Source organism: Hylobates moloch, unplaced genomic scaffold (assembly GCF_009828535.3).
Source record: "Hylobates moloch isolate HMO894 unplaced genomic scaffold, HMol_V3 SCAFFOLD_11, whole genome shotgun sequence".
Taxonomy (NCBI): domain Eukaryota; kingdom Metazoa; phylum Chordata; class Mammalia; order Primates; family Hylobatidae; genus Hylobates; species Hylobates moloch.
This window is the reverse complement of record NW_026652286.1, coordinates 30,710,186-30,737,268: the sequence shown is the minus strand read 5'-3', so window position 1 is coordinate 30,737,268 and position 27,083 is coordinate 30,710,186. Positions and strand designations below refer to the sequence as shown.

At 45.5% G+C, this 27,083-nt stretch overlaps 1 protein-coding gene across 6 annotated transcripts in view; it reads right to left on the bottom strand.

Annotated features, from left to right (window-relative positions):
* PLEKHA7 (pleckstrin homology domain containing A7) overlaps positions 1 to 27,083 on the bottom strand; it is a 233,297-nt gene that overhangs the window by 140,293 nt on the left and 65,921 nt on the right. For 4 of the 6 annotated variants that reach the window (XR_009215695.1, XM_032166529.2, XM_058446813.1 and 1 more), the window contains exon 1: positions 3,914 to 4,240. The exons of the other annotated variants lie outside the window; for them this stretch is intronic. Coding sequence is in view for 3 of the 4 variants with exons in the window: in XM_032166529.2 (XP_032022420.2) it covers positions 3,914 to 3,996 (83 nt within the window). In the remaining variant the exon portion in view is untranslated. Of the gene's footprint in view, positions 1 to 3,913; positions 4,241 to 27,083 lie in introns of those variants that run through there. 6 annotated transcript variants of the gene reach the window in all.

Sequence of the window (27,083 nt, the reverse complement as noted above, 5' to 3'; positions counted from 1 at the left end):
GAAATGTGGATAATAATTAAGTTGCATCACAACTTGCTGTGAGAATTCAATGAGATAATATATGAACACACTGAGATCACTGTCTGGTACCTAGTTAGCTATCAATAATATGCAATGCTGCATTATAGTTGAGCATACACTATCCTGTTTGAGCATAAGAACAACTGTGTGAGGCAGGTTTTATTATTCTCAAACGACACTGGCTCAAAGAGATAAAAGGACTCATCTAGAGTCATGCAGCTAAAATGTGACAGGTATCCAGTTGCTCTTAGGACTAATATTCCCTAATCCTGGCTGGACCAGAGAAGGCTGCTTCAGCAGGAGTTTGAGCAGGTGACCTTTCCAGTTCAGCTGTGCTGTATGCCTAGGGTCAGAGATTCAGGGTTCTCCAAGGCCTCTTTGAATATTTGGAGGCTGGAAACAGGTTTGATAAGGAAGTCAGATGAAACCCTTCTAGGACAGTTGTCTCATCTGAACCTAGGAGCCCAGGTATGGCCTCCGGTAGCAACACAAAAAAACATTCATGACATTCTTATTTTCTACATTTAAAAAACAAAACAAAACAAAAAACCACTCAGCTAATGATCTAAGGACTCTCTAGCTGCCTTAATTAATGAAAAATAATAGCTATCAATTGGTAAGTACTGCGTTAAATCCTTTACAATCATCTCATACAATTCTCACAATTGTCCTGGGGATGGGGGAGTGGCCTTGTCCCTATTTAACAAACAAGCAAAGAAACTGAGACTCAGAGAAGCTAAAGGACACAAAGCTAATAAGTAGCAGAGACTGAATTTGAGCTCAAGCCTCCAAAGAAATTGCCACACTGCTTCAATTAACCCCTCATTCTCTCTCCCCTCATTCCTGGGTACTCACAGGGTATAGGCCTGGAACACTGGCTTCTTTTCCGTTTACCAGATACAGTACAAACCCTAGGTTGAACTTTGTGCTTTTGCAAACCAAGACTGCCAGGGCTTCCAGGGTCTTTAGTCTATTTCTCCTCCCAATCTTGCCTGAGTCAGAACAAACCATCAGAGCACTCTTCTCTTAGCCTAGGGAGCTTCTCCTGCCACCCATCCCAGGAAAAGGCTCCCTGCCACAGCTGCTACTGAGGAACTCAGTAACCACCATCAACCAAGTACCTCTTTTAAGAGGGAAGAGAGAAGACAAGCTAAGGAGCTGGTGCAGAGAGACAGGCTGCCCCTTTCCCCTGAGAGCAGGGGGAGTCAGGCCCCAGGACAGAGGCCTCCACTGATGTTGGACTCACCATAGCCTGCTCCATCCAGTGCAGACATTAGGAGCAAGACACATGGAGAATTTCCAAGCTAGCCCTACTCAGTCCTCTGTCCTCACAATCCATAGTGACCATGACATCCTCACCCCACCATCCCACAGTCTGATAACTGCCTCACTTTCCCTATAACCTATAACCTCTGATGCCCTCTCACTCTCAGTGCCCTAGGGACTCTGCTACCCACCTACTCTTTCCGGAATCACCTTGGGTGCAGCCCCAGGCTGTCTTGGCTGGGCCATTATCCACGAATATGCAGCTATGGCCAGCAGGCCAAAAGGTGAGACGTTAGACAGCAGGCTTGAGAAGAGTTTTCATAATAGAAAAACCTTGTTCCTAATCAAGGCCATCTTCAAATCCTCAACTCACAGAGTACCAACAGCTTAGGGCAGGGTTGCAGAAGTACCAACAGCTTAGGGCAGGGTTGCAGAAGGTGGCACTCTACAAGCAAGAGCCCTGTGTGTTAGGGGAGGGCTGCCATGGAGTGTATACACCACAAACCCAGGTGGCAGGGCAGGTGGCACTGATTCCCCAATAACCCAGGGTATCAGAGTCAACAGCCTCTTTAAAGCCAAGCCTTCCTTCACTCATTTTCTCCCTGGAAGGCTGGAGTGAGGTAGGGACTGGAGCAGCCCAGCCCATGGCGACCAAAGCAGAGAGGCAGGCGAACTCAGCAAGCCAAGTCACTGAGAAAGGGGATAGAAAATTGGGAGGAGGGGGAGGGAGCACAGCAGCCTGTCTCGGAGCATCTCTCTGATACACAGCCCACACCCAGTGCTAAAATCCGCCTCCCTGCGCTCCTTGCCTCCCGTAAGCCCACCCCACTCCCCACAATTCTTGCCTTTGCCCCTCCCCCCTTACATAAACCCAGCCCCCTCTTGCACTCCCCAGAATGTCAACTTCCAAGACATGCTCATCTTCCTCATCACACTTACTCTACAGTCCAGTTCTTCCACCCTTCCGTTAACAGGACTGAAAACTCTATCCCAAGCCAGCACATAGCTTCCCAGTTCTCTAAGCCACAATGCTACCAGGAAGGCTGAGTTTCACAACTCTTCTAAGGCCCTGGCTGGGGTAAAAATCTCCTCAGGTCTGCCTCCAACCAACCCCCATCCCTCCCACCTCCCCAGAGCCCAGCCTGGTCCACAGCCCTCCATTTAAGGCTGGGCCCTTCCACTCCCGCTCATTAGAGCCCCACCCAGAAATACCCCAGCACACAAACAGGACACCTTGTACAACTATCAGTCTTAGACCCACCCTGTCTCTGACAAGGACGGGAGGGAAAATGAAACTGCCTGAGGGAGGAGTCTCACTCCACCTTCTCTATTTCCCACCTGGACCTCCCTGCTCCCCTCCTGCTGAGGGCCCTAGGAGAGACAAGTTAGGTGACACCTGACAGACACCTCTTCCTCTGCCCACAGCCCCCAGGCCTGAAAATACACCCGAGGGCACTGGCGGAGCACGCAAGGAGGTTTTTAGGCACCGTGGCTGGGACAGGGCAACATTTTTCTATTTTTCAGAATGTTTCAGACTCTACCTGCTGAGAGGACTCAGGTCTCCCACACCTGGTCTGGAAGCTTCTTCAGGAAGCTGCCTTGAGGAAAGGGATGGGAGTGAGATTCGTTTAGAAAGGCAAAGGAGGAGGGGTACAGGTGGGTTCTAAAGGAGACTAAAAACTGAGGGATGCACCCTTTCTGCCCTCCAGGAGGAGATGGGGCTATCCCACCGACAACGAAAGGCGAACCCTTCGGGGGCAGTGCTGGTGCCTTGGGGGAATGCCCTTATCCTTCTCGGGAAATAGACTGCAATACCTTGGGCTTAAACCTTGCCTTGCCAAAGCCAAAAAAGAAAGGGGGAGGCCTGCAACCCACCAATCTCATTTTCAGATTTCCTCTCTCCAGCTTAGACACATTAATAATTAACTTGCCTACCTAGGAGCTTGCCGGCGTTGCCATAAAAGATGAGTAATGGCACCGGAGTCCCAGCCCTATGCCCGCCGGCTTCAGTGCTCGGAGCTGGGACGGGCGCCTGGAACAAAGCCTCTGCATTCCTCCGGGAAGGTGTGTCTGAAACCAGAGCTGTCACAGGCGAGAAGCTGACCCCTTACCTCCTCCGTAGCCGGCTCCTGGCAAGTGTGGGTGTAGAGGAAGGGCAGGCGCCCCGCACACTGGGCGGAACGCTTGGCGGGGTCGCCTTTTCCCACCTCCCGGTCCCCACCCCCTCCACTGCTGGCCAGTTGCTGTCCCCGCAGCCCGCACGCCTGCGGGGCCGTGGGGTCCCCAACCACAGCCGATTTCGGGAAGCGGCGCTGTCTGCTGCTGAGGTAATCCTGTTAACAGGAACGCAGTCTGTACTTGGAGACCCGATTTTTAAAAACAACAACAGCTCCCTCGGCGTCCTTCCCGAGGAGTAGCCCAAAGCCGGGCGCCGGCTCAAGGAATTCTCTTGCAGAAACTCCAGCGGCCAGCTACGGCTCCCTCGCTCATGGCTAGCCGGGGACTAGCCGGCTCCGGTCACGCCCGCGCCCAGACACAAAGCACCCCCAAAAGGAGCCCGTGCACCCTGCGCCCTGTCGGCTCGACAGCCCGCAGACCCCCCGAAAGTTACAGCGCGCACACACACCTGCAGGCCCCCCTTGGCCGCCCCTGCCAGACCCCCAGCGTGGCGGGGCACGCGTCCCAGGGAGGGCAGCTCCGCGGCTCCATGCGACTGCTTCGCGAGCCCGGGCTGGCCACCGGTCAGCGGCGCTGGGCTACGGAGCGCGCCGGGGCCTCAGCTCGCCCGCGGCGCATCGCTTGCCCTCCTCGTCCTCGCCGGGGCCTTTCCGAGGAGCCCACACCCACTTGACATCAGCATCGACCAAAGCACGTGGCGCAGCGCCAGACGGCGGACTCCAGAGGTCCAGAGCGCGCCCCAGGTGCTGCCGTTCGGCCAGGACGGCGCGTCTGAGCCCAGCACATTCCTTTCCTCGCAGAGGATGCTGCAAGTGGGAGGGGCAGGGAGACTGAGGAGGGGGAGGGAAACGCGCGGAGGGGCAGGACCTGCGGCCTCAGAACGGAGCTCTTTTGGCGTCTAGCCAGACCCCAGCAGACCTGTCATCCGTTGCCGCAAGTGCCCATCGGCTGGGAAGACCAGGCTGCAGGAGATCCGGGTTGCTGTCGTCTCCCCTCCAAGAGTCCTGACCTTGAATTCTGTTCCCCAGAATGATTCAAGGAGGCTTCTCTCTAACAACCCCTGGTAAATTGCGGGAACGGATTCTGACAAGCCAGGAATGAAGGCTTGGTTGGATGTGACTGCGACCTCATCGCCCAGGAGGCCGCTATCAAGCACCCAGCGAAGGAGACCATACCCTCTGGCTTGTCTCTGCCCTGGCAACCTCAGCTATGTCTCCTCTCTTTTCTCAATGCCCTTGGCAATAAGGGATCACTCTCCTGGTCCTGCAGGCAATCAGAACTACAGCACCTCTCAACAGCCCACACACACTTCTAATTCATTCATTAGCACCCGTCCAAATATTCAAACATGCAAACATTTAAGGGTTAGTATATGCCAGGAGCAACAGATAATCTTCCTACACTCACAGTGCTTCTACTCTAGTCAGGGAGACCTATATTAAATACAGAACATGGTAATTACCATTGTTGCAAGGGGATTACAGAGGTGCTATAAGAATGCACCAGGGAGCCTTAAGTCTTGGCAGTCAAGAAAGGATCCCTGACGAAGTGATACTGGACAAAGCTGAGAGGTTACCCAGGGGGTGGGAAAGTTCAGGCAAAACCACTGGGTATTAAAGTGTAAGCTTGCTTCCATTCACAGGTGGAGATGATTAGGCAGAAGTGGAAATGCCATGCTAGGCACATCTGGGCTTTCATCCAGTTGGGGCATAGGGTGGCTCCCAGGCCCTAGAAGAGAGCCTGGCTATCTGTCCAAAGATGCCCTTATGTCTGTTTTCTCATCTCTCCCTGACCCATGGCTGTCCTACCTCCACAAAAGAGCACTGTACAGGAATTTTGGAACCTTCACTTGAGGCTCCAACTCAGTCATCAATTTGCTGTGTGGCCATACAGAAATCCCTTCCACTCTCTGGTATCAGTGTCTCTATCTAAAATGAGAGGTTGGGCTGGGTGTGGTGGTGCTAGCCTGTAGCCATAGCTAGTCAGGAGGCTGAGGTGGGAGCGGGGGCAGGGAGGGAATGGCTTGAGCCCAGGAATTTGAGACTGTGGTGATCTGTGATGCACTCCATCCTAGGTGACAAAGCGAGACCTTGTCTCAAAACAAAATAAAAATAAAATGAGAGGTTGGATTAGGACATTGTTTCTCCATGTATTTTTTTTTAAACCATTCTTCCTTTTGGATAAATATACAAATGCCATTCCCATTCTTCTATGGTGACCAAATTATTTTCCAAATCAAAAATTATAATAGTGAATACGCTTTTTAAAACTATATATGCCCTTTAAGTATTAAGCAATATTCTGTCTTTAGATGTCTGCTGAAGATAGCTTGGAGGCCAGAGTAAAGAAATGGCCTCCAAGCTCACCCTTCTGTTATCTTTCCCCACCCTCCCCCACAACCCAGCCACCAGCACTTATCATCTCTAGCCTCCTTTCTTGTACTCTTTCCAGGATAAATTGGCCAGACAATGAACAGAAGCCCTGGGTCATCCAAAAAAATAAAAAAGGCATGCTGTGCAAGACTCCTTTGAATAATAACTTCCAGTAACGTTGGCAAGAAGACACTTTGAAGGAAGCATGCAATGACCTTGGGGACAATTTGGCAATATGAATTAAAAGGCTTTAAAAGGCTCATATCCTGTGAACCATCAATTCCACAACAAATAATTTATCCAGAATACTTCATTGTGGATGAGCACAAAGATTTATCCGCAAGGATGTTCATCTCATCATTTTTATAAGAGCAAGTAATTGGAAATGATCTAATTGTACGACAGGAAATTGGTTAATAAACTGTGGTACATGCTTACGATGGAATACATACAACTTTTAAAATGATATATTAAATACTTACTGTTGAATAAAACAAAATGTTAAACAACAAATCATCCCAATTGTGTGTGGAGGGGGAAGGGGGGGGTCTGTTGGGGAGGGAAGTGGTAAGCACCCGTGTTCATTTTTCTTACTGGTTGCCTCAGAACCTACTATCTGAGGTAAAATGTGATGCCACTATGGCATGTCATCTTCACAACAAGTAAATTTATCAACCCATATTAAAGTTATAGAACCTTAACATTAAAACAGAATGTGACCTAGGCATGGCAGTTCACGCCTGTAATCCTAGCACTTTGGGAGGCTGAGGTGGGAGGATCTCTTGAGCCCAGGAGCTTGAGGTTGCAGTGAGCTATGAATGCACCACTGCACTCCAGCCTGGGTGAGAGAGTGAGACTCTGTCTCAAAAACAAAAACAAAAAAACAGAATGAAATCAACCTTACAGGCAAGCCGGAACAGAATTCAATTTTCTACCACCATTTACTCACCATTAGGGGTTTGATAGTAATCTTAAATGTAGATTGGTTTTGCCCCCAGATTTTTTTTTTTTTGTATTTGTATTTTGAGACACAGTATTCTTGCTCCATCATATTAGTGCAGTGGTACAATCACGGCTCACTGCAGCCTCAACCTCCCAGAGCTCAAGCGGTCCTCCCACCTCAGCCTTCTGAGTAGCTGACACTACAAGAGTGTGCCACCATGCCCAGCCAATTTTTTAAAAAAATTTTTTAGAGACAGGGTCTCACTATGTTGTCCAGGCTGGTTTCAAATCCTGGGCTCAAGTGATCCTCCCACCCTGCCCTCTCAAAGTGCTGGGATTACAGGCATGAGCCACCGCATCTGGCCCTCATGTAGATTTTTGTTGCTCTTAAGCCTAATTTTAGTGTGCATAAAAATTACTGTCCATGGTAGTTTAGGGTACATTTGACTTTATGAGATTTTTTTTTACCATACACTATAATTTTAAAACCTAATCATTGAAAGTTCGGTAAATAAATAAATAAATAAATAAATAAATAAATAAATAAATAAAAGACTACTAGAGGGATATTTACCAAAATGTTAACAATGTCAGAATTACAGCTGATTTTTACTTTCTCCCTTGGAATTTTCTGTGTTTCTGAAGTTGTCAGACAATAAACATATATTACTTTGGTAATCACAACATAAAATGCTGCTTAAAAATAACTGCATTTAAAAAACTCTCCAGAAGATAAACTAAAAAGAAACTATGCCTTGACTTTTAAAGGGCTGACTGACCATGCCCTTCATATTCCTCCCCTCTGCAAGCTTTGATACGGCCCCAATTGGTGCCCCAACACCCAAGGACAGAAAGTACATCGTCGCTAGGATACCATGCAGGAAAAACTGGCAAGAAAATTATTTTTACATTTACCTCCTGGGCTATGCTTATAATACTGCCCAGAAGCTTAAACTAAAGGTTCCAACATGAAGCAGCCATGACCATCAGCTAATGAGTCTGTCCCCTACTCCCAAAACTCTCTAGCAAATATTCTGGGTTCTTAATAAGCTGAGAGCATATAATGCATATACCCTTGGTCCTAATGACCCAAAACTGTTCACCTTGCTTTTCTCACACCTAGTGTGCCACCAAGCACACAGGCAAGAATCAGCTGAATAAGAGCAAGCCATAGATAAGACTGGGCTCAGTAATAACTGGTTGGGTGATCTCTGTCTCCCTGTCTCCTTGGTAAATAGCCTAATCAAGCCCCTACTTTCCTTTTAGGGGGTGGATGTAAAAGCTCTTGAACAAAGGGAACTGCACCACCTCAGTGTAGGGGATTATTATTTAATGAAAGTATGTGCTGGGGCTGGGTGCGGTGGCTCACGCCTGTAATCCCAGCACTTTGGGAGGCCAAGGTGGGTGGATCACGAGGTCAAGAGATCGAGACCATCCTAGCCAACATGGTGAAACCCCATCTCTACTAAAAATACAAAAAAATAGCTGGGCGTGGTGGCGTGTGCCTGTAATCCCAGCTACTCGGGAGGCTGAGGCAGGAGAATCACTCAAACCCGGGAGGTGGAGGTTGCAGTGAGCCGAGATTGCACCACTGCACTCCAGCCCGGCAACAGAGTGAGACTCCGTCTCAAAAAAAATAAAAAAAATAAAAACAAAAAGAAAGTATGTGCTGGGATATTTTGGGGAGCAGGGAGCTGGCCAGTTGTGGGTGCTTTGGCACAAGGCTGTTAAACTACAATTTGCTTCACATTTTGAGCTTTCCAAGAACCTAGAGGGCTCATAGACCAGAGGAACGAACAGAGGTAAGAAAGACAACTCTGTTGACTTTCTCTTGTGGCATTACCCAGGAACTCTTAATCCAAGGACTGAAGGCAGATAGGATTAAAACTCCAAACTGAGGGCCCAAGTTTCTCAAAACAGTCTAGGTAGATGGGCATGGTGGCGCCTGCCTACAGCCCCAGCTACTTGGGAGGCCGAGGAAGGAGGATCCCTTGAGCCCAGGAGCTTGAGATTACAATGAGCTATGATTGTGCCACTTCACTCCACCCTGGGCAACAGAGAAAGACCTTGTCTCAAAAACAAATAAATAAAAAATACAAATACAATAGGCAAAACCACCAGGACAGGATCTAAAGATAAGGGATGCTTGTATTATTTGACCACTTTAATTCAATAATCATTTAATCCCTTACCAGTCATTGCAAATACCAACATTCTCTGCTCAAAATAAAACGCTTGATTTCCAAGCCAGACAGAGCTGCCATTAGGTTACATTTTAAATCCACCTAGAGTCTAATCAAGCTAATTTTACTGTTATTGTGTCTATTAAAACATGAAGATTTTATTTAGAGAGTGAACGGAGGGGAGGAAAATGCAAACATTAAACGCTGGGAATTTTGATCATTCCAGAATTGCTTCTGAGAGGAAAGCAACAAAAACAAACGTGAATTTTAAAAATAATTTTAACGGGACCAAATGCATCAGAAGGTCCACCCACTGGAGAGCTGGCCAGTGCCTTAGAACCAGGCAACAGCTCAGGGACAGAAATGAGGCTCCCTGCCTCACCTAAGCTGGACACATGGAGCACACTACCAAGGAAGACAACTTGGGCCTAGCACCTGGCACCTAGGGGCCATTAAGGTGGGAAAAAAGCCTACTTGCTCCATGGCCAGAGACCAAAAGCTATCCAAATACAAGTTTTAATAAAATAAATAATTAATAAATAGCTTTATTGATTTTTTAAAATCAAAGAACAAAACCAAATCACAAAACACCTAATAAGCTAGAACAACTATGACCAATGATCTTCATACTTGTATTTTAACCAGAACAACCCCACGTTAGAAATGCAGATTTCAGGGGCCCACCACCAGAGAACTGAATGCCAAAAGTCTAGAGTGAGCCCAGGAATCTGCATTTTAGCAAGCCCCTCAGTGATTTGGCTGCTTGTGGTCTGGAACTCACACTGAGAAATTCTAAGCCAAGAGGCCAGAAAGACCTAATATATCTGTCTACCTTTACCTTCTAGCAAGAGTCACCTAAGGAGGCTTGAATTAATTCATAATTGAAGCTGAGGCCAGGTGCGGTGGCTCACACCTGTAATCCCAACACTTTGGGAGGTTGAGGCGGCCAAATTACTTCAGGTCAGGAGTTCGAGATCAGCCTGGCCAACATGGTAAAATCCTGTCTCTACTAAAAAAATACAAAACAAACAAACAAAAACAAAACAAAACAAAACAAAACTTAGCTGGGCATGGTGGCGCACCTGTAATCCCAGCTACTTGGGAGGCTGAGAATGCCTTGAACCCAGGAGGCAAAGACTGCAGTGAGCTGAGATTGTGCAACTGCACTCCAGCTGGGGGGACAGAGTGAATGAAATTCCATCTCCAAAAAAAAAGACAGGAAGAAGAAGAAGCTGAACAGAATCCAACTGGAACCTCTTCCTTTGGATTCCTAGTTTTCCAAAATTACAAAACTAGGGCATGATGAAAAGTGCCAGAAAGAGGAAAATACAAGTAAAGAAGCATTGGCCACATAGGAAGGTCTATAAAACTGTTAAATTTTAAAAGGATGAAGATGGTATACCTTTGACACCTGCACAGTCTCATCTTGTACTCATAAGCCAGGTATGAATGCTCTCAACTCACCAGTGTTATCACCTATAAACTCCATGAGCTCTCACAGATGTGAGTTAAAATCTAGGCTCCCCCACTTACCAGCTGGGGGACCCTGGATAATTTTTTTTCTTCCCTGAGTCACTATTCCTCAACTCTAACGTGGGATTAAAAATACCTACCTCTGTAGTATTGTTATGAAGATTAAATAACAGAATGGTATAAGAGTGTGGGACACAATAGTACTAAATAAATGGTGGCTATCATTATTCATTCCTTTTTTTTTTTTTTTTCTGAGACAAGGTCTTGCTTTGTCACCTAGGCTGGATTGTGGTGGCATGACCATAGGTCACTGCAGCCTCCAACTCCTGGACTCAGGTGATCCTCTCACCTCAGCCTCCCCACCCAGTAGCCAGGACTACAGGTGCACACCACCTCACCTGGCTAATTTTTCAATTTTTTTGGTAGAGACAGGACCTTGCTATATTGCCCAGGCTAGTCTTGAACTCCTGGACTCAAGCAATCCTATTGCCTGGGCCTCCCAAAGTGTTGGGATTACAGGCATGAGCTGCCACACCCCACCTGTCAACTGATAAACATTTATTTTTAGGCCTTCTACAAATCATGCCTAGTAAGCACAGTAGATGCAGTAGTGACAGAAGAGACAGTGGGACAGAAATACTGATAATAAATAAGCAAACAAAATATTTCAGAGATTAATGTGTGCTATGAAGAAACCAAACTGTGATATGTGCAGGTCAGGGTACGTATCAGGAAAGACCTCACTAAGGTGTGGCATTTAAGCTAAGACCTAGGGGAAGAGCTGTCCTGGCACAAGAATAGATGGGAATAAACCAAGTTTGTTCCTGGGAAGGAAGAAGGACAGCGAGTGAGGCTGGAACTCAGTGACCAGTGGGAAGGGTAGGAAAAGATGAGGTAGGGGAGTTGGGTTAGCCTTATAATACCTAGTAGGAATTTGGGTTCTCTTCCAAAGGCAATAGGAAGCCATGGAAGGGTTTTAAAGAAAGGAGGCATAATCTGATTTGCTTTTCAAAAAGATTTCTGTATCTTCTATGTAGAGGATGGCCTGGGGATTAAGGACAATAAAAACCTAATACTTACTCGGTGCTTAGCTATGTGCTCTGAATTGTCCTAAGAACTCTGTATGTATGATCTCCTTTAATCTTCATGAAAACTTTTTGAAATGAGTACTATTATAGTCCCAGTTTTGCAGATGACAAAACCCAGGCATAAAGAGGTCAGGTAACTTGACCATCACAGTAAGTGGAGGATCCAGCATGCAAAGCCAGTCTGACTACAGCTCCATACCAATGCCTCTGAAAAGAAGTGGGGAAAAGCAGGGAGATGAGGTAAAGAGACTGCTGCAGCAGTAGACAGGAGAGGACAGTGGCTGGCCAAAATGGCAACAGTGAAACTCCTGGGAGGGATTCAGCTTTGCCAAGTGTGTTAGTGGTAGTGCCAACAGGACTAACTGATGGGATTTATAACTGGAGAGAAGGAAAGAGAAAAACAAGACTTCCAGCGTTTTGGTTTGAGCAACTGAGTGGATGCCAGCACTGTTTCCTGAAATGAATAAGCCTGGGAGAAGGACAAGTCAAAGGGGAGGGGAGGTGTTAACATTGATCAAGAATTCTGTTTTGGACATGTTAGTTTGACATGTTGATTAAACGTCCAAGAAGAAAAGTCACAAAGCCAGTGAGCTATGGTGGTCTCCACTCAAGGAGGTGGCGGGAGATGTAATCAGTGGCATCTCATGGTCTTGTGAATCCTTCCTGGGTATATGGGGAAGGTGGCTCTCCCAGCTAGAGACCTTCGGTGGCTTGTAACAAGCAAGAGCAGAGCCAAATCGCAGCACAAGATTGTAACTTGTTTCAAGGCTGAGAGCACACTGTCCAGGCAACCCTCTGTGATCCAGCAAAGTCTGCATCCCAGCCCCATCCTCTGAATCAGCTTCCTGGGAGCCTATCTGAGCCGCATTCTTTCAGGATGACCTCCAGCAAACCACGCCTCCAGAAAGCAACAGGAAGCCCTCTGGTCTTGGAGGAGAGGCTGGAGACAGGAGCCGTGGAAGAAAGATAAGTTATCGTGCCTCCTGCCAGCTTGGGAGAAGAGGACTTCACCACCCCCTTCCACTTCAACACTCCCTTTTTTGGTCCTCCTATCACTGCAGCCCATCAGGGTATGAGGTCCTGGAACCACTTACAAGGGCCTGAGTGCCACGATAATGAAAGAGTTTCCAAAATAAGCTTCCCAAATGCTCTGCTGGCACTCAGGCTACAGCATTTCCAGAAAAAATGCCAACCTCGCTTGATAAAATACTTTTAGAATTGACACCTCCTTGGCTCAGATGAAGTGGGTGTGTGCTGGGGGTCAGGTAGAGGTTGGGAGGGGAAAAAAAGCAATTTTCAAAGTTCAGCTGAAATGTCAGGAACATGAAGCAGCCCATGTTTACACAGAGCTTTCCAAAACCCAGAGTGGCTTCCAAGTTGCTTTTTAAAAAATGGCTACATAAACTTGTCCAATGAACTGGCTTTTTACCTAAACAGAAATAGTACGAGGCTATTGCCATTCTCCTTGTCTCCTTAGGCTTAATCTCCTAATATAATTTATATTCCTATTGATCCTGATTGTTTTATTTTGTTACCCATATTTCATCCTTTTCCCATAAGCTATCTCAAATCCACTGTGGAACAGGATAAACAATAAATGAATACTCAGTGTATGATCTTCATATTCCTGGATATTAAATGTTCAGATTCATGTAATTAATAAAGGTTGTTTACTGTGGATATTAATTGGAGGTTAAGGGGAGGAAATATCCTAATTAATATGTAAAATACTTTGAAATTTTGATCTCTTACCATAAAAAAAAGAGTCTGGTTATATTTAGCATCTGTATTTTTCATACTTTTCTGTCCCTAATTGCCTAAACAATAATTTCTGGGGAAAGTAGGTGAAATCTTAATGTACTACATGTGTATGGGCGATTTTGTGGCTCTTACCTTTCAAACTAGGAACAAGATGCCAGTTCAGTAACTGTGCTACTCCTTCCAAATAAGACTTGTCAAAGCTACTGTGGTGAAATCGGGAAAAAGAACTTAAATCTATCCACAAATAAATATCGAATGTGAGGCTGGGCATGGTGGCTCACGCCTGTAATCCCAGCACTTTGGGAGGCCGAGGCAGTCAGATCAACTTAGGTCAGGAGTTCAAGCCCAGCCTGGCCAATATGGTGAAACCCCATCTCCACAAAAATACAAAATTAGCTGGGCACGGTGGCATATGCCTGTAATCCCAGCTACTCAGGAGGCTGAGGCAGAAGAATCGCTTGAACCCGTTGCAGTGAGCCAAGATCATGCCATTGCACTCTAGCCTGGGTGACAGAGCAAGACTCTGTCTCAAAAAAAAAAAAAAAAAAGATTAAATGTGTCAGTCCTTTTCTAGTGTGGGGAGGGGTAAAGGCATGTCAGTGCCCACCGCTATTCTCTGGTGTCCTTTTAAAGGTAGAAACATGCTTTAAAATATGAAATAGCCAGCAGTCTGGAAACACAACTTTGGAGACATAAAAATTATTAGGTTTTCCAAATCACTGATAAGAGCCAAAATCCTTACTGAGACTAGGGGGCCAAAGATAAAACTGAAAGCCTTGTGACATTTACAAACATCACCCTAAGTGCCTTCTTCAGGGATACTCTCTCTACATAATCCTGAATGTTGCAATTATTCAGATCCCCATGTGCAGGCAGCACATGTTTTTGAGGCTCATTCTCAAGGGACCAAAGGAAAAGTGGTATTTTTGTCTAGCATTTTCTTTTAACACCAGAATTCACTATAACCAGTATCTTGGCACTCCAAGAGCACACAGTGATGACAGATGCTTATAATGTTCACCCTGAAGACTTGCAACCTTGTGGAAGAACAGACGGATCAAATTATGCCTTGTTGCAGTTTGAAATGTGTTTTACTGCCTTCTAATATTTTGAAGATTGACAATCTATGCAGCACACGGTAGGTGGCAACACTGAGCCAGGAGAACATCCCATTTGCCAACCTCGCTGAATAGAGAAAGTTTAATATGATAATGAACCCCTTTTAAAAAAGTCTCCACAGGGCGCGGTGGCTCATGCCTGTAATCCCAGCACTTTGGGAGGCCGAGGTGAGCGGATCACAGGGTCAGGAGTTCAAGACTAGCCTGGCCAACATAGTGAAACCCCGTCTCTACTAAAAAATACAAAAATTGAGCCAGGCATGGTGGTGGGTGCCTGTAATCCCAGCTACTCAGGAGGCTGAGGCAGGAGAATTGCTTGAACCCAGGAGGTGGAGGTTGCAGTGAGCTGAGCTTATGCCATTGCACTCCAGCCCGGGAAATAGTGTAAGACTGTCTCAAAAAACAAACAAACAAACAAAAAAATCAGGTCTCTATTAGAATAATGACAACAGGGACAAAACAATTAAAAATACATGTCTGACAAATTTGGAATCAAAAGCACCATCAAATGTACTTTCTGGCATGTTGTCATTTCCCACCTCCACTCTCTCAATCATTGGGCAAATCCAATTATATTCCTGGAGACACCCGAATCATGCCTCTTCTCTCCCTTTCTCTCCAGTGGCTTTTATGAAAATAATATTCAACTTTAATGCATCTGCACTTCAGGAGACAGTGTGACAAGAGCAATAAACACATTCACCATGTGCAGAGACCAGGGAAAATGAGTTCTGAGACTGTCCTTTCCAACCCCAGGTGTGGGCTTTCTTTTCCCTAAACTCAGGAGATATTGGAATGTAGCAGCTGTCAGAAAGCAGCAATGGCCTGTGCCAGAAATACCCTTGCTGAGCTGCTCTAATTGCCAAGAGATAAGAACCCATAACTCACACAGACACTTGTGGCTCTGGCTCAGAAACAGCAGGCAGAAAGGAAAGAGCATGCCTTCCGGCAATGTGACCTTGGGCAAGCTGTTTCCCTCCCCCTGAGCCTCAGTCTCCCTCATCTTTGAGGACTACCAGCAACATGTATCAAGTACCAATTACAGGATTGGATTTATAGCAGGTTAATAACCTGGAGTCATTGTTATTAACAATCTCCGAATTGTTACTAACCGTGGAGTAAAATGAGCTTGGAGATGGCCACCAAGCTCTCTGGACAAGAGACAGTTTGCATGCTTGAAAGGGCCTTGATTTCCTGGGAAGACACTATAAGAATCAGTCACATAAAATCCCTGGCTGCTTTGGCCTTATTCATTTGTTCTAATAAATATTTTTTGAGGGCATACCATGTGCCAAGATTGTGCTGGGCACTGAGGACAATATGGCCCGAGTCTCATGAGGTATATAGTCTAGTAGAGAACACAAGCTTTCAAAATAATCATCTAAGCACATGAGAATGTACATCTATGATAAGCACTACAAAAGAGAGGTATATGGCCATCTGTATCATGGCCACCTAAATTGAGAAATTGGCCCAGTCTGAGGAGCCATATAATGAGTGAATAAGACAAAGAAGAAAGTTGAAGAGGACCTTGTTTATAAGAAATTTAACTTAAAGAAACAAACTAGGAAGCACTTAGCTACCCCTTAACTAAGATGTTTTTTTCTTTTCTTTTTTTTTTTTTAGACGGAGTTTTGCTTTTGTTGCCCAGGCTGGGGTGCAATGGCGCCATCTCGGCTCACTGCAGCCTCCACCTCCCAGGTTCAAGCGAGTCTCCTGCCTCAGCCTCCTGAGTAGCTGGGATTACAAGGCATGCACCACCACGCCCGGCTAATTTTGTATTTTTAGTAGAGATGGTGTTTCTCCATGTTGGTCAGGCTGGTCTTGAACACTCAACCTCAGGTGATCCACCCGCCTCAGCCTCCCGAAGTGTTGGGATTACAGACGTTAGCCACAGCGTTCAGACAATATTTTTCTTTTCCAACAGTAAAATCCAGAAAGCTTACCCTGTTTCCTTTTTGTTTTGGCTGCCAGGAAGCTCCAAGTCAAATGTGAAGCTCAGCAGTAACACAGACCCTTAATGTGAGTGCCTTCGTATTCTTCCCAACCCCGTGGGTTTGTCTTTTTCCTCTTACTTATATTTTCCCTAGTCCTGATTTCAAATTCCTATTTCTATTTTATCATTGTATCTAGTGTTCATGGACCTTCAGAGGAAGGAGGCAGGATGCAAACACAAACATTCTAATATTCTTCCTAAGGTTAAGGGGTTGAGCTGGAAAGAATGAACAGGGTGCCCTTTGTGTCCTCTGCCTGAGTTGTTACCCTAGAAGCAGGGAAAGACACGTAGCTTCGTCTGCATTTACACAAATGGTGCGTTCTGTTTGATTTGTGTGATCTAGAACGATGGTGCTTTTTCCCATAGCCCCTTTATCATGTATTTATGCCCCAACAAGCAGCTTTCCTTGTGCTCATTTTTTTCTCTGAAACATTTACTGGTCTATTAATACATTTAGTGAACTTACATTCTCAATATTCTAAGATAAGTGCCCCCCTCACTTTTTTTTCAATTTTGCTCTTTTAATAAAGATAATTCATTAAATGTGTAACTGAAGTTCTCCCTTTATACCTTTGAAAGACATGATATATACATAAAAATCCTTAATCAGACCATACATCATGATTTTTGGATCACAAAATAGTCACCTTCCTCCTACAGTGATTAACATTCACATGTTGGAAGGCTGAAAACAGAATAGAGATGAGAAAGAGATGTGGGAGAGACCATTTTTCTTTTTTTTTTTTTTTTGGAGACAGAGTCTTGCTCTGTCCCCCAGGCTAGAGTGCAGTGGCGCGATCTCGGCTCACTGCAAGCTCCGCCTCCGGGGGTTCACGCCATTCTCCTGCCTCAGCCTCCCGAGTAGCTGGGACTGTACAGGCGCCCGCCAACACGCCCGGCTAATTTTTTGTATTTTTAGTAGAGACGGGGTTTCACCGTGTTAGCCAGGATGGTCTCGATCTCCTGACCTCGTGATCCGCCCGCCTCGGCCTCCCAAAGTGCTGGGATTACAGGCTTGAGCCACCGCGCCCGGCCCATGAGACCATTTTTCAATGTGCAGTTTATCTGCACCTCATTATAAAATAGAATGCTTTAGGAATAAAACATCCATTTCTTGTAAAAAACAACAACAACAATGTTCCTCTTCCTGGGAAAATGAAATTTTTGTAAATAATTATCAGACACAATTCAAGAAACCACAGACTGTGGCTCTTACCCTTTTCTGGTCCTTGCTTGAATAAAGCTTTGGACTATCTTTCCCAGGAAAGAAATACATAAACACAATTTTTTACAATAATAAACACAATTTTGAATTTTAGAAGATTCAAAGATCTCCTAGAGGAATATTCATGAATTTCTTAGGCAGAATCTTCCTAAGTGGAGCAAATACCTAAGGATGCTCAAGATCTTTGACAATGTGGCAAGAACATTTGAAAAAATATACTATGAGCTGGACATAGTGACTCCCTCCTATAGTCCCAGCACTTTGGGAGGCTGAAGCGGGTAGATCATCTTGAGGCCAAGAGTTCAAAACTAGGCTGGCCGACATGGTGAAACCCTGTCTCCACTAAAAATACAAAAAATTAGCCAGGTGTGGTGGTGCATGCCTATAATCCCAGCTACTTGGGAGGCTGAGGCAGGAAAATTGCTTGAGTCTGGGAGGCAGAGGTTGCAGTGACCCGAGATTGCGCCACTGCACTCCAGCCTGGGTGACAGAGCAAGGCTCTGTTATCAAAAGAGAAAAAATAAAAGAAAAAGAAAAAATATACTATGAATCATAGCTATACAATATAGATAAAAGCTATGAAGACTAATTAAAATAATAGGAAATTTTAAAAATTTACATATTTAGTTTTTATTAAGTGAGTTGATTTAAAGAAAAATACTACACGGGTATTGCAAAAATGCAGAGGTGAGACAGGAATGCTTAAAGTTAAAGAAATACTGCATAGGCGATTCACAGATTCTAGTTTTAAAACTAGTAAATCATTCAGGGCCACTGATTTTTTTCGTGTTTTCTCTCCTCATGTTCCCCAAATCAATTAGCTTGGCAACATACCCCACTCCACCCGAACAAGGCCTTCCTTCTATTAATGGGCCAGAGGATTTCTGGTTTGCTGCAAAGTTTTTGAAGAGTGAAAGGGTGCCTTGGGATAGAAAATGTGTGTGGGGTGAAGAGGTTGGGGACTCACCCTGAGCTCTCTGGGCAGAGGTAACTGACCAGCTGCATTTCATTGACCCCTAGATCTGATGAGACCCAGACATCACCATAGGAAGTGAGTCAGAAACCCAGCGATTCAGAGAATGGTACCACATTTGCCAAGCCAAAGCCAGGGCCACTGGTGCCTGGGGCAAGAAGGGTTAGCCGTATGGATCCGTCTCCCTCTTCATAAACAATCAAAACTTTAACGTTCCTAGCTCAGTGGAACTGAGCTATCTCCCCTACTGGGCTGTAACTTCCAGGGGAAGAAGTACCACTTGTGTCTTCTCAGCCCTGTATCTCCGGCCCCTAGCACAGTGGCTGGCACATAGCAGGTACTTTGAAAAAATGGAAGAACTATGTTGGGGCAAGGGAAGAGAAGTATCTCAGATCTTTTCTTCCGCTGCTGTTTTTTATTTTTTTTTTTCTTTGAGACAGAGACTTGCTCGGTCACCCAAGGCTAGAGTACAATGGCGTGATCTGGGCTCACTGAAACCTCTGCCTCCCAGGTTCAAGCAATTCTCCTGCCTCAGCTTCCTGAGTAGCAGGGACTACAGGCAGGCGCCACTACTCCTGGCTAATTCTTTTGTATTTTTAGTAGAGACGGGGTTCCATCAGATTGGCCAGGCTGGTCTTGAACTCCTGACCTCAGGTGATCCGCCTGCCTCAGCCTCCCAAAGTGCTGGGATTACAGGCATGAGCCACTGCACCCGGCCTCTTTTGTTTTTCTCTCTGGTGGCTAACAGATGCTTTGTACTAGTAGATGCTCAAGAAATGGTTCCTTTAAAAGTGAATAAACTGCCTGACATAACCAGTAAGTGTTCAAAAATGAAGATAATTACCTTTTTTTGTTTGTTTTTTTAAAGGACAAATGAATCCAACATAGTGGCTTTGTTTTTTCACTTTCCATAGGCAAGTCCAGAGTGGGAAACAAAAGGGGAAGAGTGATGGAGCCCTGAATTAAAGCTGCCTGTGGCTTCCCCAGGGCTGTAGACAACAGGCCCAGTCCTCCCTAGCCAGGTGGCTCTGAAGTCATTTCTATCTACTCCATCCCCTAGCAAAGGAATTTTAGGGCCGAGTGTGACACCAAGAACCAGGTGCCCTCCACTCTCTGGATGAACAATTCAGTGAAGATGTGGCACGTCTTTCTCCAACTCAACCCTAGCCCTTACCTCCAAGAAATAACTACACTCAGGAGAAGAAAAGTAGTAGAAGCGATGTCAAAGTGAGCTTCCCTTACTGGCTGGGTGAAGGAGGTGGCAAATCCCTGAGGTCACTCTTTGCTCTTCAAAAATGGGTACCCCTCCCTAGGGTGTCCTTACCCAGATGGGTCAAATGTTAATGAACCAAGGCTCCATAATCTCAGAGCTGGAAGCAATCCACAAGCTCAGGGCCCATTCCTTTATAATATCCCTGCTGACTGGTCAGTCCAGCTTGGATGCCCCTAATGATGAGAGACTCATTATCTATCTTTGGGCTGCTCTATTGAACACCTGGATCTCTATTGTTTTTCTCTGAAAAGGAAGATGGTTTCCAAGGCACTCATGAACAACTTAGCTCGTAGAAAGGGGCACCACAGGAGAATTTGGTTCGATTTCCCCTTCTGCCAGCCTGGTGAACTTTTAATTTAGAACCACTGACTCGCAAAATTTCTAGAACTAGAAGCAATGGCAGTAATAGCTAACATGAACACTTACTACGAGCCAAGTATATGCTAAGAGCTTTATAGGCATTAACCTATTTAATATAACATTTAATTCTCACACTCTCCTTTGAGCAAGGTATTATTTATTAGCTTTTTTATACATGAGGAAATGAAGCCTCAGTGAGTTTATGTAACTTGCCCAAGATCATACCATGAAGAAGCGGGTAAGCTAGGAACAAAATCCAAAGTTTTGTACTTAAAACGTTAAAAAAAACACACTACTATGTCAAAACCTAATACATAAAGTAAAGCAGCATTATGTGTGAAGGCCCCTCAGCCAGTGCACAAGCATGGATAATTATAAGCAACAAACACATCTTGAACTCCTCTGCTGAAAGCACCTCTCTCGAAGGGATTTCCGCTGCCTTATTCACTGCTGTACCCCAATGTTGCTCCTGGTACATGGAAGCATAAATATTGCTACCTGAATGAATCCAGTGTTTACAGAGTGTTTACTCATGTGTAAGTTCTAAGGACCTTACATGTATTTGCTCAATTAACCCTCACCACAGGTTCTATGAAGCCCATTTTACAGATGAGAAAACTGAGGCACAGAGCACTCAAGTGGTGTTCCCAAGGCGTATCACATAGCTAGTGATAGTGGAATTCAAATTCAAACTTGGGGGGTCAGATTTTGTACCTCATTGACTATACAGAACCAATCCATCCCCTTAGAACAGGTCTGAAGAGAAAGACTTGAGGCCTGCAGGAGATGCACTGAAGGCCATGTCAACAGCTAATGGCTGGGCTTCTACTATCAACCACTTCTGCATCCCTGACATCCCGCCTCTGGTTTTTCCTATTCTCCTCATAATCCTACTGTGAAGTAGACATTGGGGCCTTTGGCATCACCATTTTCAAGTTCACTGCTCTGAACTCCCAGGAACGCCACCATTTAAGAGAAACTCAATGACTAGCGCCTACTTCAACTCGGCTGTTGCTGACAAGCTGAATCTGCTCTTCTCAGCCCTGCTGTGTGAGTTCCCAGCTGTGTCTCACACACTAGTATCGCAAACACCATCGGGGAAGAGAGTGAAGAAACAGAGTGGCAGAGAGAAGGCCAAGGATGATAAGGAAGATTGTGAATGGTGCTTTCATCAGTATTTCATAGTAGTTTGATCGCAAGCCCACAGTTTAAAAATGAATGGCTGCGGCCGCTGTAAACTGCTGTCTTCTGGGCTTTGCAGCTCTGCAATAAAAATTCAATCTAAGCAAAGCAATTTCTCCACTTAGGCAATTTTCTTCTTGCCCCTCCCAGAGAGGTTAGGAGACTGTCTTTTAAAATAGTAGATAAACTGCTAAATGCCCTTTAGATTCTATTTCATAAATTCTTACTTCAATAAAACCACCAGTGACAATAAACAACAATGCTAATGCTCAAAGTTGAGTTAAATGATTCAGAATAACTCTTCTAGATGTCCACTTCAAATGTAAAATTTACCTTTTGAATTTGAAAACAGAGCAAACCCTGTAAACTTTTTAAGCTGACTCCCAAAGCTAACCTAACACTTAAAGCACCAGTGTCTGATGAAATATAATGCAAGACACATATGCAATTTTGAAATTTCTAGTTTTTTAAAAAGAGAAAATCAGTGAAATCAATTTTAATAATATATTTTACTTAACCCAAAATATTATTTCAATATGTAATCAGTATAAAAGTTATTATTGCAATACTTTACTTTTTTTTTCTAGTATTAAATCTCTGAACTCTGGGTGTATTTCACATTCACAGCACATCTCAACCCAGACTAGCTGAATTTCAAGTGCTCCATAGCCACATGTGGTCAGTGGCTACCTTTCTGGACAACACAAATCTAAAGCTTTCAAGTCCCAATTTAACCTGCACAGTCTCTCCCTCCCCCGATACAGGAAAGTGCACAGACAGGGCAGAATCAGAAGCTTTTTAGCAGTGAGAACTTGCTGTTGAGCCAAAGCACAGCCTCTTACTCCTCATTTTATATCAAATCCTGTCAAATCAACCATGGCTTCAAAGATAAATGCTATACTGGAGTGACTCTGATTAAGTCATTGGGCAAGAAAATGGGACTGGAAAGGAGGGATTATTACCGTAAATAAGAGTATTGATAATCCCTTACATTTACAGAGTCCACACAGAGATGGGTACTCACATTCATCATCTCATCAGACACTCACACCTGATAACCCTGAGACACGAAGAACCTTCATGACCAGGAGATCATCCAGGCAGACAGAGACAGTGCCAGGAGAAACTAAGCCCAGGGCTTGGCCTCAGAGTCCCAGGATCTGTGCTTGGGTTCCCAAAGTGAGCCATAAAAGCAAAACTCACTGGAGGCACGTATTTAAAATACAGATTTCCAGGCCCTGCCCAGATATAATAATGAAGAAGTTTAGGGGATGGGAAGAAAGGTAGAACCTCAGGATCTGCATGTTTAAGACATTTCCCAGGTGATTTTGATGTTGTCTCTTTGGGAATGACTGTACCAAACCACCTTGAAAGAATTAAAGTGGGCCGGGTGCGGTGGCTCACACCTGTAATCCCAGCACTTTCGGAGGCCGAGGCAGGCGGATCACCTGAGGTCAGGAGTTCGAGACCAGCCTGGCCAACATGGTGATACCCTGTCTCTACTAAAAATATAAAAGTTAGCCAGGTGTGGTGGCGGGCGCCTGTAATCCCAGCTACTTAGCAGGCTGAGGCAGGAGAATTGCTTGAACCCAGGAGGCAGAGGTTGCAGTGAGCTGAAACCATGCTATTGCACTCCAGCCTAGGCAACAAGAGCAAAATTCCGTCCCCCAAAAAATAAGCCGGGCGTGGTGGCACACACCTGTAATCCCAGCTACTCAGGAGGCTGAGACAGGAGAATCACTTGAACCCAGGAGGCGGAGGTTGCAGTGAGCTGAGATTGCACCACTGCATTCCAGCCTGGGTGACAGAGTGAAACCCTGTCTCAAAAAAAAAAAAAAAAAATTAAAGTTCTTCTCTTTAAAAAAAAAAAAAAAAGAATTCAATCTGCAAAAACCCATATTTGACAAAACAGGGCACTAGTCTCATCCAGGAGACCTCATTCACTGAATTGGACTGCTGGTATCATTCTTTCTGCGTACGTGAGGTACGTTATAACAGACAGGTTAGTAAGACTTGTTGAATTCATGCTGAGCAAATTGTTGGAGATGTTTTTCTCTGTGATTTCAGTGACTTTGCTCCAAGGATCCTGAAGAAAATTTCTTCTCTGTCTGATAATAACGTTAATAACTAATATTTATTAAGCATTTACTGTTTCACAAATATACATTATCTCATTAATAACTGTTAATCCTTAACAACAATCCTATGAAGTTCATGTTATTGTTATGCCTTAACCAACTCACAGATAAGAACTTTAAGGCTCAGAGGAGTTCATTTTTTTTTTTCCCTTCACCCAGGCTCAAGTGCAGTGGCACCATCTCTACTCACTGCAACTTCTGCCTCCCAGGTTCAAGCAATTCTCCTGCCTCAGCCTCCCGAGTAGCTGGGATTACAAGCATGTGCCACCATGCCCAGCTAATTTTTGTATTTTTAGTAGAGTTGGGGTTTCACCATGTTGGCCAGACTGGCCTCAAACTCCTAACCTTAAGTGATTCGCCAACCTCAGCTTCCCAAAGTGCTGGAATAACAAGTGTGAGCCACCATGCCCGGCCCCAAAAGAGTTAATCTTTTTAATCAAGGTTAATTTGAAGTAGGTCTATATAATGCAAAAGCTTCATTATCATTATTCCTCCTAATACTAACACTGGTTTCTTTCTGGCATCTAGTGTATTCTACTAGCCAGTAATACTGTGTTTACTGTGGATGACTACTCACAGAGCTGGCCCACCCTTCACACAGGTGTCCCTCCTCTGTGATCTCACAACCCCTGTAATTGACTGTTGTCTGCCTTCCCCAAAAGACTGAGAGTTCCTTAAGGGCAATACCTCTTTCTGTCATATGTATTTCTGCACCCAGGAACTTCACAAAGTCCTGTGGTGCTTGGTAAGGGATGATGGATAGATGGACAGATGGACAGATGGATGAAAGCCTGAAGGGCAGAGAAGGAGGGCTAGATCACTGGATTTTATCAGCCAGCTAAATAGAAGCTCCATAAAGTTTCTAAGCAGGGGCAGGATAAAAACTTTGATCCAGGAATATCTGGCACTCTCTGGAGGTGAGAGGTGGTGAGGACATGAGGGGAAGGGAGTAGTTAGGAGGTCCTTAGCAGATCTGAAGGGAAAGAGTCCCAATGCTGGGAGGCAGTAATGCCATGTTAAATGGCAGTTTCAAAGGCATCAGGGACCTGGGCCCAAGAAAGGGCAGGACCGTGGGCCCGCTAGGGACCTGATTAAGAATAAAAGTCCTCTGCCGGGCGCGGTGGCTCACGCTTGTAATCCCAGCACTTTGGGAGGCCGAGGCGGGCGGATCACGAGGTCAAGAGATCGAGACCACGGTGAAACCCCGTCTCTACTAAAAATACAAAAAAATTAGCCGGGCGTGGTGGCGGGCGCCTGTAGTCCCAGCTACTCGGAGAGGCTGAGGCAGAAGAATGGCGTGAACCCGGGAGGCGGAGCTTGCAGTGAGCCGAGATTGCGCCACTGCACTCCAGCCTGGGCGACAGAGCGAGTCCGTCTCAAAAAAAAAAAAAAAAAAAAAAAAGAATAAAAGTCCTACAAAGTCTCATACTTTCACTCTCTGGCCTCAAAGGACACTGCTGCTCTGCCTTCCCATTTAGGTAACCGGTGCTCTTTGCTTTGCTTTTAAGGCATAACACATTCCCAGCCTCAAAATCCTAGCCTGCTCACAAGGGAGCCACGGACACAAACAGGCAAGATTCCCTCCACTGTGGTTTCCTCCTCACTTAGTGGGAAGCCATTCACTTTCCCAACCTCTCCTCATGGGGGCAGCAGGAGCCTGCTGTGGCACCACACATGATCTTTCCCCATCTGGGTGCTTCTGCTTCTAGCTCCTGGACTCTTCCTGCTAGAGACCTTAAAGGTGGGCAATGCTGGCCAGGGGAGATGGCGTCCATGCCAGCCCATGTCCAGCCAGCCTGAGGCTGAGGCTTCTGGCCTTTCTCCCAGCGCCTTCTCCCAAACAATCTAGACACTGGATAACCTGCCCTAAAGAGGACTGGACACCCCACCCACCAGAACCCTCAACCCTGGGACTTCTCCCCGAACGTGTGAAACCCTCCTTCCTCACTCCCTATGACCAGACAGGATTATACCAACCTTAAAGTGGAGGGGAGAGGGGGACTTTGAAATTGGTCACAGAATATTTTTAGGGTTTGGGAATCACAGGGATTTTAGTTTGTTTATGCTGACTTTTTTGATGTGTTCAAAGAATTTCACTTTTTAAGTGTTTCCCAAGAGGTTTGCAAAATCAGTATGCACAGAGGATGCCACAAACCTGCCCACAAAGCCCTCCTTCAGTGCCTAATTAGAATGGCAAATCAGGATATCTGAAGGCTCTAGGTTTTGAAGCGAAATTTCTGTAGAAAACAGCATAAAAGTACTCATTACTGACAGGCCTCAACTTGCTGTGGGTCTTAATGAGCTTTCTGTTAGACTCTGTTAGACTCGGGCTCCAGCAACACCCCCTCCCCCACAGAGACAACCTAGGGGAAACACTCCCCCGGCCACCAGTCTGCTCGGTACGGTATTTTCCTCTCCACTGATCAAAGTGGAAGAAGAAGGAGACATTTTCAAGTTTAAAAACTCTCATTCCAACTTTGGAGTTTGCAGGCCTCTAATCCCCAGGTGAAAGGGTAAAGTGATTGGGTCATCTGGGCTGCTGGTTCCAAAACGCAGCTGCACCAGCACCCCCTGGGAACCTATAAAGAATACAGAGGCCTGGGCCCTACAGGACCTGGCATTTTTAAACACCTTTCATGACCACTGACTAGGCTACTGTTTTCTCAGCTACTGGGAAAGTATCACCTCACACATGTTAGGAGGCCATTATCAAAAAGATGAAAGATAAGTATTGGTGAGGATGTGGAGAAAAGGGAACCTTGTACACTGTTGGTAGGAATGTAAATTCGTATAGCCATTATGGAAAATGGTATAGAGGCTCCTCAAAAAATTAAAAATAGAGACTGGGTGTGGTGGCTCACACCTGCAATCCTCGCACTTTGGGAGGGCAAGGCGGGCAGATCACCTGAGGTCAGGAGTTCGAGACCAGCCTGGCCAACATGGCGAAACCCCGTCTCTAATAAAAATACAAAAATTAGCCAGGCATGGTGAGAGGCACCTGTAATCCCAACTACTCAGGAGGCTGAGGCAGGAGAATCACTTGAACCAGGGAGGTGGAGGTTGCAGTGAGCTGAGATCACACCACTGCACTCCAGCCTAAGCGAGATAGCGAGACTCCGTCTTAAAAAAAAAAAAAAAAGGAAAGAAAAGAAAAGCAAACATGGCTGGGTGCAGTGGCTCACACCTGTAATCCCAGCAATTTGGGAGGCTGAGGCAGGTGGATTGCCTGAGCTCAGGAGTCCAAGACCACCCTGGGCAACATGGTGAAACCCCGTCTCTACTAATACACAAAAAATTAGCCGGGCTTGGTGGCGCGTGCCTCTAGTCCCAGCTACTCGGGAGGCTGAGGCACGAGAATCACTTGAGCCTCGGAGGCAGAGGCTGCAGTGAGCTGAGATCATGCCACTACACTCCAGCTTGGGATACAGAGTAAGACTCCGTCTCAAAAAAAAAAAAAGAAAAGAAAAAAGAAAAGAAAAGAAAACATGCATATATATACATAATGGAACACTAGTCTGCCTTAAAAAGAAGAAA